Source organism: Melospiza melodia, chromosome 24, assembly GCF_035770615.1.
Source record: "Melospiza melodia melodia isolate bMelMel2 chromosome 24, bMelMel2.pri, whole genome shotgun sequence".
Classification (NCBI taxonomy): domain Eukaryota; kingdom Metazoa; phylum Chordata; class Aves; order Passeriformes; family Passerellidae; genus Melospiza; species Melospiza melodia.
The window spans coordinates 3005303-3022186 of record NC_086217.1 but is presented as its reverse complement, the minus strand read 5'-3'; the positions used below and the strand labels follow the sequence as shown (position 1 = coordinate 3022186).

At 45.1% G+C, this 16884-nt stretch overlaps 1 protein-coding gene and 1 long non-coding RNA gene across 3 annotated transcripts; one reads left to right on the top strand and one right to left on the bottom strand.

Annotated features, from left to right (window-relative positions):
• The first annotated feature begins 63 nt into the window (after positions 1 to 63).
• LOC134428785 (uncharacterized) lies at positions 64 to 8787 on the top strand. Its single transcript, XR_010030459.1, has 3 exons — positions 64 to 389; positions 760 to 986; positions 5916 to 8787. It is a non-coding gene; the product is annotated as an uncharacterized LOC134428785 (long non-coding RNA).
• Positions 3924 to 13524, bottom strand: SLC16A5 (solute carrier family 16 member 5). 2 transcript variants are annotated; one of them, XM_063175766.1, is made up of 5 exons: positions 12760 to 13524; positions 9457 to 9600; positions 8053 to 8475; positions 7609 to 7887; positions 3924 to 6016 (listed from the first exon to the last, which is right to left on the bottom strand). In XM_063175766.1, exons 1-5 carry the CDS (start codon positions 12977 to 12979, stop codon positions 5775 to 5777), a joined length of 1308 nt encoding a protein of 435 aa, XP_063031836.1. In that variant the 5' UTR covers positions 12980 to 13524; the 3' UTR covers positions 3924 to 5774. The 2 variants fall into 2 exon arrangements, with proteins under 2 accessions (XP_063031836.1, XP_063031834.1); XM_063175764.1 differs by having other exon boundaries at positions 7609 to 8475; positions 12760 to 13521.
• Positions 13525 to 16884: the final 3360 nt, after the last annotated feature.

The following is a 16884-nucleotide window of genomic DNA, read 5'->3' as shown; positions in this document are numbered from 1 at the left end:
ACAGGGCGGTGCCATCTCCCCTCAGGAGGCGCGGGAGCGGCCGCCATTTTGTGGGCGGGGGGCAACTGTAGTCTCAGGCGATGAGGTGGTGCCTGCTCCGCGTCTCTGTCTCTTTCTAAATACATGATATATAATTATATACTTTATATAAAAATAAATGAGCCTGTGTTGAGATATTTGACTGTCTCATTATATGGCAGTGCTTTGCTGTTAAAATGCTTGGTTTTGCAGAGCAGCTAACCTTTCCCCACTGATTACTTAAATAATTTTCACCTCTGTGTATGTTTTGCTGTTCCATCCCAATGCTGTTGTCCTTGCTGCAGTGCTGCTCCTGGATCAGTTCCAGTTTAAATAACGGGATTGCAATACATGAAGCTGAGGGAGAAAAGGTAAAAACAGGGCACAATACTTGCGCAGTGAGGGAAATTATCTGGAGGGGAAAAATGAAACAAAGCCAGGGAGTGAATTAAAAGAGCAGCAGGTGATTCTGTTATGAATAAGAAGCTTGACTAGGCCAATATTCAAGCAGCAATCAATTTATTATTTAATGTGGTAAAGTATGAGCAATACAGCGCTGAGTACAGTGGGGGAAGTTTTCCTTCCAGCTGCACACCGATAATTGATGGTTACAGGTATTTATAGGGATACTTATCAGTTGTTTTTCAGCAGTTTCTATTTCCAGTCTTTTACTCATCAGCAGTTTTTATTCCAAATTATTACATCACAATTCTATACACTATTGTGATTTTAATTTCTCAGGATGTATCTCAAAGGAGTTTCCCCAGATGGTGACGGTCCAGTTTCTGAAAGAAGAAAGACGACTCCCATCTGATGGGGTCCAGCTCCCCAGATGTGTGTCCACCTTTTAATTGCAGAGACTATAAATCTCATAACAGTGATGTCCAGCTTCCCTTTGGTTGAAACCATAAACCCTTGAGGTGATGTTCATCTTCCTTTCTCAAGCTGTTTTTCTCTGCTTCAATAAGGTATGAGATAAGCATATTTCCTTTATATATATTCCAAAGCTATAGTTTCAAGGATACAAGTAATATTCTAAAATTATACTACAAAAGGTTATTATTGCATAGATTAAATGCAAGCCAAAAGCAACATCTTTAACACCTTAATTCCAATGCTCCTAAATCAACCAGGGTTAATTGCAAACAAAAGATGAGTTCAAAGGCCTTTTTCCATGCTTTATTTTCCTCAGTTATTATTAGAATTCACAGCTCTCCCATTGTCGGGGTCCACACATTTCACATTCACAACTACACACATCACCTGTTTGTACCTGACACGAAACACAGCTTTGCATCTCACAATTCCATCTTGGTTGTACAATGCTTTGGGCACAGAGCAGAGCAATTCCCTTGTCTTGAAGTAACAACTCAGTGAAACCACCACAGTTTTACGTGCTGCAAGAGGGTTCAGTTATGGTGCATGTTGTGTAAATATTGAAGGTAAAGGTTAATAAAGATCATAAATTGTGGGAGTAGACTCTGCAGAAATTTGTACTGCTTTTATTGAAGCAATTACGTGCATGGCTGTTCCTGTGTGGATAAGGCAAGGAACAGGCCGTGAGAATATGTTGTCTTTTGTGTTATCTCAAATACAATTGATTTTCATATCAAGCAAATTAGTCATGGACTGATCCACATGGCACCAGTGACAAGAGTGGTGGGCTGCTAACCCACACAGCTGAGGGCACTGAAATATCTGCCCATGACTACATTGAATAGAAGGATGAGCAAAGAAGCTTCACTGAATGCAGTAATGCTGAATTTTTTAACATTGTAATGGCGTGGGAAGACACAGAACATGAAAGGGAAGATATTTATTTCTACCTGGTATAAAAGTTTAAGTCAGGCTAAGTGGTAATAGCTTCAGCTCTTAGCATGATTATCAACTGAAGTCGTTATGTATTTATGTGTATGTCTAAATATATACATGCATTTTTATCTGCATATTTGAGTATATCTGAAAATGATCAGCAAAGGTGCTACAAAATGTGTCTATGTTAGAATGTTTTGCTACTGTAGTAAGAAATGTCTTCTAATGTGTGCCTTTGTAAGTGGTAAGTGTTGCTATAGTTTAAAGGCTCATCTGTCATTAAATAGAAGGCGAATGAGTAATGTGGGAAAGCAGGGCAGAGAAAGCAAACACAGGCAGCTAGTCCATACAAACAGAGCACTGCTGGGATTGACTAATAAGGGGGGAGAACTGTGTTTAAAAAGGAAAAATGCGATTACTTCTGTTTGTAAGAACTGCATTTACCCACCCAATATTGGCTGTAGAGTTTAATGGTCTGAGTGCTCCAAGCACTGGCTGTTTGCCAGAGCAGTTCCCAGAGCAGGGGCTGGTCTAGCCAGGGTAGTCACAGCTCCAGGGGCTGTTCTGGTGACTTCCATAGCACACCAAAGCCAGAATTCAGGAAATTTTAATTTTTAGTTGTTTCTTTTCTTATAGCTACTAGCTGTGTCTGCAAACAGCAAGCCAAGCTCTTAAATAAGGTGATTTTGCACTTCAGAGGTGTCTTAGAGTGTGTAAGATTGCTGTAACCTTTATTTGGGGTTTATTGCTATTAAATATAAATCATTAATATTGAATTTTCCAAGTATTACCCTGGCAGGGAATCTTAGCTTTTAAGGATCATGATCTTGCAATACTTCAGTGTGAATTTCCCACTGTGAATGTTTCATTTCAGTGAGGAAAGGTGCTTCTTTCCAAAATGCTTATCTTGCAATGGTCTTGCAGAATATCTTCAATGATAAAGGGAGCAGGGGAGGGGCAAGAGGGGACATGGGGAGCAAGGAACATTTCATTCTGGTCAATTTTTGTGGCTCTGCTATTTCTCAGAGATTTGTAACCTGGCTGAGTTATTAGTGTTTGTCCCGAATTAAAGCCAGGGTTGTTTTACTCTCTGCAGATGGTAAAGAAACTGCTTCAGTGAGGCTGCAGCTGCCGTGTGGAAAGGCATTGAATAATGAGGGTCCCCAAGACTCCTGAGGACTGAGTGTTGCTGCCCCTGTAGGATCCCTCTGAGGGGGAATATTTATTGTTCTGTAGCATGCTCAGGTCACTCCTGTTATCCTTTGCCAAGCTCCTGCTCAAGGCAGCTTGGAGCTCAGCTTGGAGACACACATGGGAGAGGAGATCCATGGAAAGGAGAGGAGGGGGCTGTTTCTCTGTTATGGGAACTAAGACATCCTATTCACCTGTGGAAACACAGCATAAAATGTTGCTACTTGTCTGCTGAGGATTTGCTTCAAACCTGTGGGTTGTGGATTACTTTTAAAGGGTCTAAATTAACCAAGGGGACAACCCTGTTTTCAGGCTTGAGTTCTATTAGAAAGGTTTCAGTCAGCAACTTGAGAAATGTTAAAATAACAGGGTTGTGAATTGGTTGTTTTTCTTCCCAGAAACCTCCCTCTGCACCTGTGAATAAGTCCCAGTGACCCCAGTGATAAGTCTGGGAGTATCAAAAAGCCCTTCTGAAAAGCACTGTCCTTGCCTTCCATCCTAAATTATCTTGCACAATCAAGAAATGATCAAAACAGGTTTCTTTGCCTTGGTGTAGGAGGAGCTGATCTCTGTGTCAGCTTCAGTTGGTGAAGATTTTTTTGTTTTGCCCTGTATATTTCCTTTTTTATGAAGCAACCAAGGCAAAAGCATTACAGGTGGATCAATTGGCTCCATGCAGGAGGTGCCTTCCATTGCTCCTTCACCCAACCTTTGTTTCTTGTGAGAAATTTTGATGGATTGTAGCTTACACCATATCTTGCCTGTTTTGCTCAGGACATTTGTAGCAGTGGTAGGATCTGGGGCTACATAACCTCATATTTCTGTAAGAAAACAGAAAGGGAATATAGAAAGGTGAAAGAATTTAAAATTTAGGAATTACACACAGAGAAAATGACAGCCTATTCAGCTGCTTAGCTTTTTATTTGCAATAGCTAGAAGAAATTTGGGACTTAATCCCTTTTTATTGCTTTTTTGTGAGAAAGCTCCCTCATTTTCCTAGGAATGTACAGCAGTCTCTTTTGGTAAACTGAGAAGCACCAATCTCTGTTTACTTCATAGTTATGAACCATGTAAGCATTACATAAGTTAATAAACACATGAGATGAGAGATTAGATATGTATATCTCCCCCTAACCATCTTATTTAAGTATAGGTTTGATCAGGAAATGCAAATCCTCCTGGGTCTGTGATACCAGGGCAGTACTTGAGAAGATCCTGAGCTGTGGGAGCAGGAGCCCTTCTGAGTAAAAGCCACCTGTGAAGCCATCACAGTCTCTGAAGACCTTGGAGTCATCCAGAGTGGGGTTTTTTAAATTGGTTGGTTTGTTTTGTCTGGGGAGCTATAATGACAGCTGGGGGTTTGTCACTGGGAATGTGATGGATCAGTTCTCCAGAGAAGCACTGCAGCTGAGTTTGATATAACAGTTCTTACACAGGCACTGCATTATTGAAAGCTGTTACTTCTGTTTCACTCCCATTTTGTGCTTCCATCTTTTTGATTGTTCTGATGTGTTGGGTTATCCTTATCCACATGCTTCACGAGCTGTTACCCACATCTGTTGGATCAGGGATGACACAGAATATGAACAGATTGAGCTCCTGCTGCAGCCATTGACAGGGACAAGCCTAAATCCTGGGGATGTGGCAGAGAATGCCACTTACAGTCGAGGCTGTATGGATAGAAAGTCAGCAACACTGGCTTTTCTCTGTATGCTTTCCCCATGGATTTCTTTTTAAGTTCTGCTTGTGCTTGTAAGAAATATAAGTTATGTTTGTACAAAGTTTTCTATAATGAGAATGCTGGTGTAATTGGGCTCAAAAGTGTAAGACTTAAGAGTTGAACTGATCTCCACAAAGAGGAACTACAATTGCTTTGTATTTTGCCCTATAAAAGGATGCATATCCTTTTTCTTAGGTCTAATATCACTCTCCCTGCCCCAAATGGGTTCCAGTTAATGCTGAAGTGTGTTTACATGAGCCATGAATTCTCTTTTATGATATATTAAACTTGAGATATCAGTAGTTATACAACGTAGGCACTCCAAGGCATGGTGGGTTGTTTTTTTGGGTTTTTTTTTTTTTTTGAGGCTCTGGAGTTAAATTTTGAGGCTTTGAAACTGTCCTTGGCATGAAGAACTCCTGTGTATGCTTCATAGGAGAAAATAGTTGATCTTACTAGAGATTTGTCTGAGTTCTACAACCCATCCAGCTGCTTTTGTATAACATTTAGAGATGTGGAAAATAATAACACACTTCCTGTGGAAATGTTTGACTTGCCACCCCCAGCATGGGAAGCAAACAGGAAGCCTGTGCACCAAAATTGCATATGCAGAAGAGGCAACAATATTTCTTTGGGAAGAACTACCCATTAATATGTGTTATCCAGCACTTCCAACTGGAATGTGCTTGTGAAATTCCAGGGACTTCTTAAAGGTGGTGACTTAACCCAATTGAACTATGCCAGCTTTTGTGTCCTGCTGCTGGGTCCCATGGCTGTTATCCTATGGTTTGCTTTAGGAGAGCTCACATCTCTTTGTGCTTCATCTCCTTGGCTGATGCTGGGTTCTGTGCTGGGCCCGTGGTCTGGATCTCTGTCTTGGGGTCTGACAAGGCCCTATGGAGTGCAAGTGCAGAAGGAGGATGACAGTAGTGGAAAGCAGACTGGTTTTTTCTGATCTGCCATCAGTGTTGGGCCATGTGTTGGTTTGTACAGACCACTTCATGGTGTTGCACTTTTCCCCCCGTCTTTATTTTCATATGCTTGTGATGTACTCAACTGCTGGAGGGGATTGACTTACAGCCTTTGGTTCTGTTGACATTTCACTGTACTGATATCTGGAGGGATTGTCCAAATGTGCTTTGGAAGCCTCTCTCAATTTGTTTTTTTTTTCCAGAGCACAGAAGCTGAGCCCCATAAATAATGCAGCTGATATCAGGAAGAAGCTGGAGGTGTAGAAGACGTAGTGGAAATCACTGGTTATGTCTACCAGGAAACCTGGAATAGAAATCAAAGCTTAGCCAAAGAGAAGAGGCACTGAAGGCATTCATTTACATGCACGTTAAACCTGAATCGTTCAGCAAACTGCCATATACAAAAGACAAGAATTCTCTCATGAGTTAAGTTCTCTTCTCTGGATTCTAGTGGTTGTTTAGTTTTTATTTGTAGTCACAAGTCAGGTGATACTTCTGTAGAAAGTATTTCTCAATACACACAGAAATCAGGAAAGAAAGGAAATTGTAATTTTTCCCCAACCTGCTGCTTCATTTCATTTGCTCAGCAGAGAACCCTTGTGCCACTGCCACTCAGTGGCTTTTGGAATGAGTGACCCTATTATGTCCTGGGGCAGAAAATAGAACAACTAGATAGAGAAGTAGCTCAGAAACTTACATAGTAAGGTCTCCAAACTGAACATTTGTCTCTAATCCTGTTTAATGAAGGATAAGGAAATTCACAGCACACCAAGATTATGACTAACATAAAGTGACCTCAGTATAAACCATTTAGAAACATGAGATATAGAGGGAGTCATTTAACACTAATATTAGAGATGGAAAAGTGATACTTAGGCCAAATACACCATGCCTTCCATCATCATAAGGCTGCTTATCAATATGGAAATACTGGAATAATGTTTATTTGCTTGTATTTTTCAGTCAAGATTGGTGATGTTTCTTTCCATGGTGTACTTTTCTATAGCAGATTTTAGGACTGAAATGGAGCTGCTTTTACTGTGCTTTTTTTTTGCCCATCTGCTGCTCCTGTCAGTGATGACCAAGAAGGGACTTTTTTGCTCTTTGAGAAAAGCGACTGACACGCTAATGGCAGGGAGTACCATGAAATACACTGCATGTTACCACCACATTATTGAACCAGACACAATTTTCCTACTGAGGAGCCACAATTCATTGTCTGGAGAAGAGAACTAAAGCATGAACTGAGGCTGACATGCTCAGGTTGACATTTGTTATTTGTTGGTCTTTTCAATTGACTGCAGGAGCAGGTGTGTCTTGGACAGGTCACTTAGTGCCATTTGGAGTGAACTGTGAATAATTTATTAGACTGAGAGTCTTAACTAGCTCCTTTCTTGTCTCCAGAGAAAAATTAATATGTTCCAGAACTTGGAAAGAAGACTGAACAGAAGCTTTTACTGTGGGGCTTTTGAATAATGTAGGAGTGGTAATAATTGTGAACACAAATAATTCATTTAATGGGATGTTCACAATTTCTTGAGACTTCATGGATAAAGCAATGCAAACTGGTAAAAAGGTGAAAAAGTTCATAGTTATTCCTGTTGGCTTCTTGCCACTGGAAAAAAGCTGTTGTTGCTCCCATATGTATCAGATCACATACCAAGTGAGTAACTTTTTCACTGTGATCTCAATGCAGCTGTTGAAATTACTTTCCAGCTGTCAAAAGAGGCTGATGATTCTTTTCCAACCGCACCTTTTATACTGCTCCCTTTGCATAACTCACCTACACCAAGGGTCTGGAAACTCCCTAATTCCTCTTCTTGATGCTCCCAAGCACTTGCCACCAGTTTCCAAACCACCACCTTTCCCCCAGCCAGGCTTCATAGCCTCTCTCACCTGTGAGCGGGGCCCCGATGAGGAGGGTGGTGCTCTCTAGGATGGTGAAGAGCCCTAGAGCACTGGAGAACCTGTCCATCTCCACCACATCCATCAGCACCTGGAAGGTGAGCGCCCCGACGCCGCTCATGGCTATGCTGAGGATGACGCAGTAGAGGATGAGCACGCTGAACTCAGCTGAGATGACACAGATGAAGTTGCTGAGCCCGCAGAGGAGCACGGCCAGGCTGAACAGGTAGATGCGCCTTCCCGTGAAGACTCTGTGTCCCGAGAGCAGCCCTGTGAAAGGGCGGATGAAGATGTTGATGAGCCCGATGACGGAGATGAGGAGGGCTGCCTTGCGCTCCTCCACCCCGTTGTGGATGGCATAAGGCACAAGGTAGACATGGGGTAAGGCAAACCCCATCATCATCCAGGTTACTCCAATAGTGTAAATCTGGTAACCTTTGTTTTGACAGAAGATGTCAAAAGCCAGGTACTTCTGCAGCATCTGGAAGCATTTTGTCCTTTTGGTGTGCTCCTGGAGTGTGGGGTGGTGAGGAGATGCTCCATTGGACAGCTGTGTCTCTTCTGCTCTGCTCCCTGGCTCCTCTTCGGGCTTGGCAGACTGTGGAAGTGACCCTGATGCCAGCTGAATGGGTCTCATGATGGCTCCACAAACACAGCCGTTCAGCAGTATTCCTCCAAAGATGAGGAAGGTGTTTCTCCAGCCCATCTCATCCAGCAAGTACTGAGACACCAGTGGCCACAGCGTGAAGCCGAGGGAGACCCCGGTGGAGGCCACGGCATTGGCCAGCGTTCGCCACCGCACAAAGTAATAGCCCAGCACAGTCACTCCTGCCTGGAAGCTGAAACATGATCCCAGACCTAAAGATGAGAATAAATGATCTTTCTTTGTTGTCTTAAAGGGGGAAAAGAGCCCAAATTCACGGTGTACCCACAGATGATTTCATCTGCCATTGAAGCATTTTCTGACCTGCCAGGCCACATAGCCCCCAGGGATTGATTAATACTCAGAAACCCCACACCAGGATGAAGAAGGTTGTTATGTGTAAATTAAACTATTTGTGTTCTTGGGTATAGTAAATATACTGATCTAAACTGACGTTTTTCTGGGACACCGTGCAATTCTTAAGTTGCTATGGAATTGTTCATTAAAAGCTTGGATTTTATTCCACATGCAATGAGCAGTGCTGCTTTCCTGATGCTTTCATCAGGGCTCAAGGAGTTGTTTGTTTTTTTCTCAAAGCAGTGGCCACTGCTTAACTTGCAAGATCCAGCAGGAATGGCTACAGAGTAAGGAATTAATTTCTCTGTGTTATTGAAAACCAAGAGTTGAATGTCAGTTACATAGGAGAAATATTTGGAAAGGAAGAGTTCCCATCTGTTACTTCTGTTCAAAACCAACAGGGTCTTTTGTTAGAAAAAGATGTCTCCGTTCTCCCCCAGTTTGGGAGTGGTGAAACGCAAGCTCAGGGAACCTGAGAAGGACATTATCGCAACACATTATGTTCCAAGATTGGAAAAACAACAAAACCCCTCCCTTCTTGAAAGACAAAAGGCTGAGAAGCTACTAAAAAGAACAGACATCCTTTTTCTCCATTTTACCCTCTGGAGATCTGTAGCTTTTTCCAGAGAGAAGCACTTCCCAGTGAGCTTGAGTGGGTGAGGTGTATGCTAAAGGGGTGTGAAGGCCAAGTCTAGTGGCTGTAGGATTTCTGCTGTGCTGGGAGGCTGTTGAGTTCTCCTGTTTCACAGATGAGTGGAAAAATGTGACCACTTAGCTGGGGCTCTCCCACTTCCCATCTCCAGCACAGCAGCTGAGTTTCCCTGCTCTCCAGTACGTACCAGTGATGAGGCCAGCTGTGAGGTACAGCTGGCTGATGGACTTGCAGAAGGAGCTGGACACCATTCCCAGCCCGCTGAGCAGCCCTCCCAGCATCACCACGAACCTGCAGCCAAACCGCTTCACCAGGATGCTGCACAGGGGCCCTGGAAGTAAAGAAGGAAAAGGGAAGCAGTTAGGGATGAAGGAAGTATTTTGTACCTGCTGGACTGCTGCAATTATCAAATTATGTAGTCTAGAGACCCTGAAGGTTTTCCCAGCAGCTTAATGTAGTGGGGGAGACGGGAAGAGAAAATATTTTCTGTGATCCTCCCAAGTGCTTGGCCAGCTTGTTGGCTGAGGTGACGACTGTCATCTGCTGGGATTTTGACCATCAAGTAGGATGTGATGGATTTTCATTAAAACCCTTGGAACGGGACTTCTGGTGAATTCCATGAGATTATGAGAAATTACTTGTTTGTTAATGACATTAACATCCTTCATTTTGGGGCAGGGAAAGATTAGATCACATCTGCAGCCTGCCAGTGGGGAAGGTGCTTCTCTCTGCATTCTCTGGGAGAAGAAGATCTGAAGGTAGTTTCTTTTCCTTTCCCTCAAGAATCCTCAAGGTTTTCCAGGTTTTATTAACATTTTTCCCAATTCTGAACACTTAAGGTTATGGAAGCAAATGCAAAATGACTGTAAGCTGCAGAATTAGGAGTCAGTCAGTGTAGGGAATATAACCTGTGGCATATTTGTGACCTAAATCAACATCTGGTTTGAAATAAAATCCACACAGTCAAGTGAACAGTGGAACATTATTAAAATTAGGAGTGCAGCTGTCTGTATTTTGATCTGCTTGGGAGATTTTCACCTTAGACTTCAGTGGCCTTTGAAAAAGTGTCCAGCAAATGTGACTGGATTATTTTTTTCCTCCTGCTGAAGACATTAAGGATGGTACTGCTGTTTAACTAGCCCAAGAAGGCATAAATTGAGCACTATAAAATAATGAGGTTGACTCTAAAAACCATAAGGGTTTGTTGTGATTAGTTCCTGGTTACTTGTTGTCTGGGTTTCAAATGTTATTTCTCACTTGCCTGGGGCTTTTGTGCTTTCTTTTGCAATAATATCAACAAAATTGCCGCATTTATATGAGTTAGTGCGGAGTGTTCCGTGTGCATGGATATCTAAGAGCAGGAACCTGTAGTGGCCTGAAATTCCCTTTTGGACACAGATGTAGCACCCTAGGTCTCTCAAATTATCTTATAACAGAATAATCACTAATGGCTTTTACCTAGGAACACAGCACCGATAATGGAATATGTTTGGCTGAATTATGAGCTATTGTTTGCCCTGTGCCCTTCCCCATTTCCTTCCATAGCTCTCCTGCATGGAACCTTCTCCCAGTACTGACTGCTCTGGGAACAGGCTGCTCTGCCCATTTCCCTTTCTCTTCCAATTTTTGCAACAAATAAATTTTTTTCCCCTTCAGTTCCTCTGAACTAAAAGGAATAAATGTGAAGAAAAGCGAGTGGCACCTTTAAGGGATACTAGTGACAACAGCATGCAATTTTGGGAAAGATTTAAGTGCTGAAATGTAACTGGAGAACTTGAATCAAGTAAAGCCTGGCCCTCTCCAAAGGAGGTCAGAAGTTGCAGCAAAAGCCATATGTGCTTGGCCTGAGAGGGAAGCTTTGATCTCTGTTTACTTTGGGGTTTTTTTGTCTTCTGGTTTATGTTACTGCTGCCTCCTTCTACTGGGGAAAAGCATAAATCCTCCTGTGCTCTAACACCCTGCAATAGGAGACATAACTGGCAAGCAAAGTACAACTTTCTGGCTGTGGCCTGACAAATTCTATTGTGAATATCAACACAAAGCTATTCTTTCCTTATCTAATTTATAACTTTTGGATCTATGTATTGGCTGTCATTGTATTACCTTTTATAGTGGTTCTAGCCTCCTACACAACAATTACTTCATTAAAAACGACAGGATAATTGACATTCTTGTGGATACTGCCAGAGTTGTCCTTCCTGGACATGCTGGGACCAAGCTGCTTCTGAGACCGTTTCCCAGAGCCAGCAGGTCCCAGTTGGATCCTCCCCACTAATGACAGAAGGATCACAGGGGCTGGAAAGCAGGATGGGGAATGCCCAACAGCTTCCAAATTCCAAGCCCCGAGGATACTGCTTTATTTCTGCCTACTCTCAGTGGTGATTCCTCCCCTTGTCGCTTCCCTTGACATCTCTTTCCATCTGCATCTTGATATTCTGGACCCAGCTGTTTCTGCTAAGGTGCAAACTCTCAGTTCCATGCAGGTGGCTGCTAGCCATATCCTGCATGGTACAGACTGAACCTGCCATAGCCTTCACATCAGCGTGACTCAGGGCTCTGGGGTTGTTTTTTTGCTTTATAATGTAGTATCAACTTTCACCAGCATTGGAAGGGAGCAGGAATGAACTCAAGGAGAAGCTTGGAAACATGGGCAACACCGGGAATTTTCCTTCTGTTGCCTGGTGGGGTTTGGGTTGTCTATTTATCAAATAAGCACAGAATTTGCATGGGTCACGAAGCACAGACCACTCATTGGGAAGTCCTTGAGCTGCTGGGGATTTAGTTTTCTCTCTGCAGAAAAAGAATCCCCACATCTCTGTGTGGAATCTGGGACCACTGCCCTGCGCTGCTCCCATGTTTTTTGTGAGGGGAAAACCAGTGATTCACTCCAGTATCCACAGAGCACAATGCTCCTTCCAGCCCTGCAGCCATAGGTGCTGCCTGACCCACATTCTGCACCGATCCAGCCCTGCTCACATCCACCCTGATGCCTGCGTAGGTGTGCGCTCCGTGCCACCGCCCAAGGAGCTGCTTTTAAGGCTTTGCCTCAGCTGGCAGCACTGAGGAGCTCAGCTTTTGGCATCTCTTCAGCCACAAAGAACAGAGCTGTCATGTGGCATTTGGAAGGAGATGTGCTCTCGTGGACAAGATGAACCAAGAAAGCACCGCAGCTCCAGCACTATGTGCTGGCTTATTCAAAGAGCTTCTGTGAGAAATAACTGTGTTTTTGCTGATGTGGAAAAACTGGGCTGAGAAAGAGGTTTGCCTTCTTTGACCAAGGGTCTTGGCTGACTCTGAGACTGACAAAAGGCAGCGTGGAATCTGTGGACATTTAGCTTTGGACTGTGGGATCCAAGTGTCTTGGAAATGCTGTGTACTGCCCAACAGCCAGTCCCTTCCACCACCCGCCTTAATGGAACGCTGAATTACATCCCCCCACCAACAGCACAAGGGCAGGAGGTGGAAGAGGCCATTCCCTGCCATCACTCACCCCCTCCGTGCAGCACGGCCACCATGATGGACGGGAACCACGATGTCTCGCTGTTGCTGGCCTGGAACTCGTGCTGGAGGTCCGTGAAGAAGATGCCAATGCAGGGGGGGAAGCCCAGCGTCAGCCCCTGCAGCACCACTGCGGCCAGCAGGACCATCCATGCCCATCCCTGGTCCTGGGGCTTGGCAGTGCCACGTCCTGCTGCTTCTCCTTGGGACATGATAGCTCCGTTCTCCTCTCAGCCAGTCTGCTGGGGAAGGGAGTGCAGCTACCACACAACCCTCAGCCCAGTGAACAGGCCTTCAGGGAAGAGCTGATGGTGTTCCTGAGGCTCAGAGCACCGGTGAGTCCCACACCTTTCCCAGCTGACACTCTTGACTTCTTGCTCTGCATTTCTTCCAGCACCTCCCTTCCTTCTCACTACAGGATCCTGGCACCAGATTGTTTTAGAAACCGCTGCCTTCTCCTTTTATATTTCACAAGACTGTGACCACAGCCAGGTAGAGGACAGGACCACACCTCCTCTGAGGTATGAATTGGCTTTACCTAGTTCCGCCCTTATTTTCCCTTTCACCTGCTTTCATCATATGGAGTCCCCTTGCTGGCAATTGCTAAGGTCACTCAGTCCCCTGCCGAGGAGGAAAAACTGCAAATGCCAAGCAAAATAGAAACCTATAAAGGTTCTGTGTCACAGCAGAGCTCAGTGTGAACCTTTCAGGAGAGCTACACCTACGTACAAAGTGCTGGTGGTGAAAAAATATTTTAAAGGCCATTAATTAATTAGAATCCAGTGATGGCAGATAGGCTTTCGCTTTACCTCTCTAGATCTAGAGCTGCTTCTGAGAGATCCCAGTTTGGATTTCTCTGAGACTGACAGAAACATATAGCAATAGCATTCTGCATCCTCTCCACATGAATAAACATGCATAAAATAATAATCTCTGGCAGCTGGATGAGCTCAGAAAAAGTGCCTATAAGGTCAATGCACAGCGCAATATTTTCTTAGCACTCCAGTAGTGTTTTTTCCCTAAAACAACAGCTGCATTGAGGTTTTGTGTGCAGCTTTAGACACGAATAATAGTTTGATTTTGCTCGTTATTTCAAATATGCTATGGTGGCAGAAGGTTAGTTTCATACCTCAGGCTGAGACCCGACTTTGTCAAACGGAGGGCGGTGCCGCGTGGCTGCGGCTCATCCCCTGTGCGCGCAGCCCGGTCAGCTCATGGCCCACGGTCAGACCCCTCGGCTTCAGTAGCGACTACAGCCTTTGATGAAGTCTTTTGCAATATTAACCTAGGCATCATTTCTGTAAACAGGGCTCTTATGCTGCCTGGCTCACAGCCAGAGAGTGAAAAAAAAAAAAAAAAAAAAAAGGCTGGGAGCAGAGGGGGCCCGTGGGAAGGGGCTCTGAGATGCAAATCACGGTGGTGGTGCTCAGCACACTTTAATCCTTTGTCCAATTTAGCTGGGCGCAGATAATGCAACTAATTCAAGTGCTTGTCTCTGTGGTGTGAATTAGCTGGATAACAGCCTAAAACCTCTCCCCGGCAACAGCAAACCTGCAAAAAAAGGCAGAAGCACAGCTCTTCTCTGTTCCCAGCTGCTCTGTCCAACTTTTGAGTTTGTCCAGCAGATTCCTGGCTCCCCTCACATCTCCCTGGGTGCCTGCCTACGGGAGAGGACTCTCCAGTGGGGCTGCAGACCCCATGGCTTTCGTCCACCTGCTGCCCCAGGCTGCAGGACACCTTTTCCCCTGGGCAGCCCGACCTGCACAGTCGCTGCAGGGATCCTGGCCATCAGGTGCCACACGATCTCCTCGCTGCCTCCTTTACAAAGGTAAAGGAACAAGATTATTGCAGCTCTGGTTTAGCGGGCTGCGCCACACCGAGCAGCAGCAGCGCCGCGCAAAGCCGCGGGTTAACCCTTCCAAGGTACCGAGATGGGATGGACGGTGTCAAAGTGGAGGGCTGGTGTGTGTTGTCCTGCTCCTCTGGGCTTGGTGCTCTTAAGCAAACTGCTCCTGGTGTTGAGCAGTGAACATGACAGGACTGGGACGCCTGTGAAACATGGGCAGATTTTCACACGCAGGTGATCATCCCTTCTTAGTAGGGCTGGGAATAGGATTGGAGTTCACAGCAATGGCCACACCTGGGTGCCTGCTGCAAACAGCGTGCTTTTGTTGGGAGCAGGTGAAGAGTGCAAAGGTGCTTCTCTCTACCAGCCTGTGGAGCACCTGAGGACACACGGGTGCCCTGGATGGGACACAGGGAACAACTGCCTGTTTCAGTCTGTCTTTCCAGCCTCTGGCAGTCACTGTCTGCCCTGATAAGCTAACCCTCTCCTGTTTGTGTCTGAGTGTTGTTTCTTCTTCCAGTGATCCCTGAGACATCAGCCTCCAAACCTGGGATTTCCCTAGCTGTTGCAGAGCAGCCCTGGTAGCTGTTGTTTATGACAGCAGACCAGGAGTCCTTCTTCTTCTTCTGTGCCTCAGTTTCTCTCAGCTCCGACGGGGGAAAAACAGCTGCTGGCATGAGGGGTCCTGGCTGTTCTCTGCAAGAACAGGGAGTGTTGTGTCCCTTTATGCCAAGAGACACAAGAGCCTGGGGCATTTATGTAGCTCACCTCAAAGGAAGAGGTTTATATTTCACAAATACAGGTTTATGTTATGCAAATAATGGTATTTATAGTCTTCAGTATGAGCTTGTAGCTGGGGCACCTCTGCAGGGAGATGAGCAGCCCACTTCTTCTCTGGAGTCACTGAGGAGGGAGACCCAGGCACAGGGTCCAGCAGGAAAGTCAGGAGTGTGGCTGGGGGGACAAAGAACTGCTGCCCAAAGCAATGGGGCTTGGAGGGGTGCTCAGAGACTGGACAATGCCTGCAGCTTGACAGCAGGAATGGGATTGGAGAAGAAGGTTTCTTGCACCATCCTGCCATCAAGCTCAGCCCTGGCATGCACCAGACACATTTTATGAATGTGTAAAATAAGCTGCATGTACAGAAGCAAGATGTTTACTGTAAACTGAGCAGGGTGGTAAACTGCTTTTTGGGGTCACTCAATGTCTATTGAGGGTAGTAGAGCCAAGCACTTGTCTTGGTAAATACCTTTATAAGTGACTTTTAAAGTACCTTTTCATCCTGAGACCATGGCTTGCTTTGCCATCCTCTCCCATGTAGCTAATCTTGTATACCAGTTGACTTTTCCAAGGTCATCCAGTGAGGTGACAGCAGAGAGTCCAGATTTAGCTCTGATTAAAGCATCAGCCCAAGTGGTGCAAGCTGGCCCAGCGCTGTGGCTTCTCTCTGCTGGATGTCACTTGTCAGCAGGTGCTTGCAGCCCTCAGGGGACAGGCTGGGCATGGTGGCTGCAAGTCCCCTGCTCTCTCCCTGTCCTTGCCAGCATGTTACAGCTTGGTAAACCAGCCCTGAGCTCAGGAGCCTCAGCAGCAGCTTTGGGGCTTAAAAACTGGGTTTAGTGGTGGTCTTAGCAGTGCTGGGTTAACAGCTGAATTCAATAATCTTAAAGGTATTTTCCAACCTTTAGCTGGAAATGGTTCTGTGATTCTTTGGGGTTGGATACCAAAGTGCAAACGCCTCCGAGCTTGCAAATCACACTTGAGAAAGACCAGTTGAATTTGTTCCAGAGATCCAGATTAGCAAATCCTCTGGCAGATTAATTCTTGCAGAGGAACTGTGGGGGGTTGTTTGGTTTGGGTTTTGTTTTTTTGTTTAAAGCGAGGGAAATGAAGGGACATTTCAGCTATGGGATTGCAGAGTGCTTTGTGGCAGGGAGCTGCTCCTGCCCCAGGTTCAGTCACAAATTAAACTCTTGCTCTGATCCATCCCTGGAATATAGACAGACCCAACAGAAACCAAGGTCTCAGAGCACTTGAAAACAGGTTCCTGAGGCTGGGACAGGATCTGAACAACCCTGGCAAAACCCCTTCAGACCAGCTCTGCTAGTACTGAGAAAATGGTGCTGTGCCAAGCATGGAGGAAGTGCTGGTTTATCCTGACTTTCCCAAGCAGCTCCCATAGCATCACTCCCACATCCTCCCCTGCAAAAGGGATCAGGGTCCTTCCTGCACTAACAGGTCTTAATTAGCCCAACCAGCCTCATCTGTATC

Bases quoted from the DNA above. Each gene is read 5' to 3' on its own strand.
- SLC16A5 (XM_063175764.1), bottom strand. From the start codon at position 12,979: ATGTCCCAAGGAGAAGCAGCAGGACGTGGCACTGCCAAGCCCCAGGAC. The intron at 8,476-9,456 runs GTACGTACTGGA...TCTCATCTTTAG, and splicing joins CACAGCTGGCCTCATCACTG to GTCTGGGATCATGTTTCAGC. The intron at 6,017-7,608 runs GTGAGAGAGGCT...TTTCTATTCCAG, and splicing joins CATCGGGGCCCCGCTCACAG to GTTTCCTGGTAGACATAACC.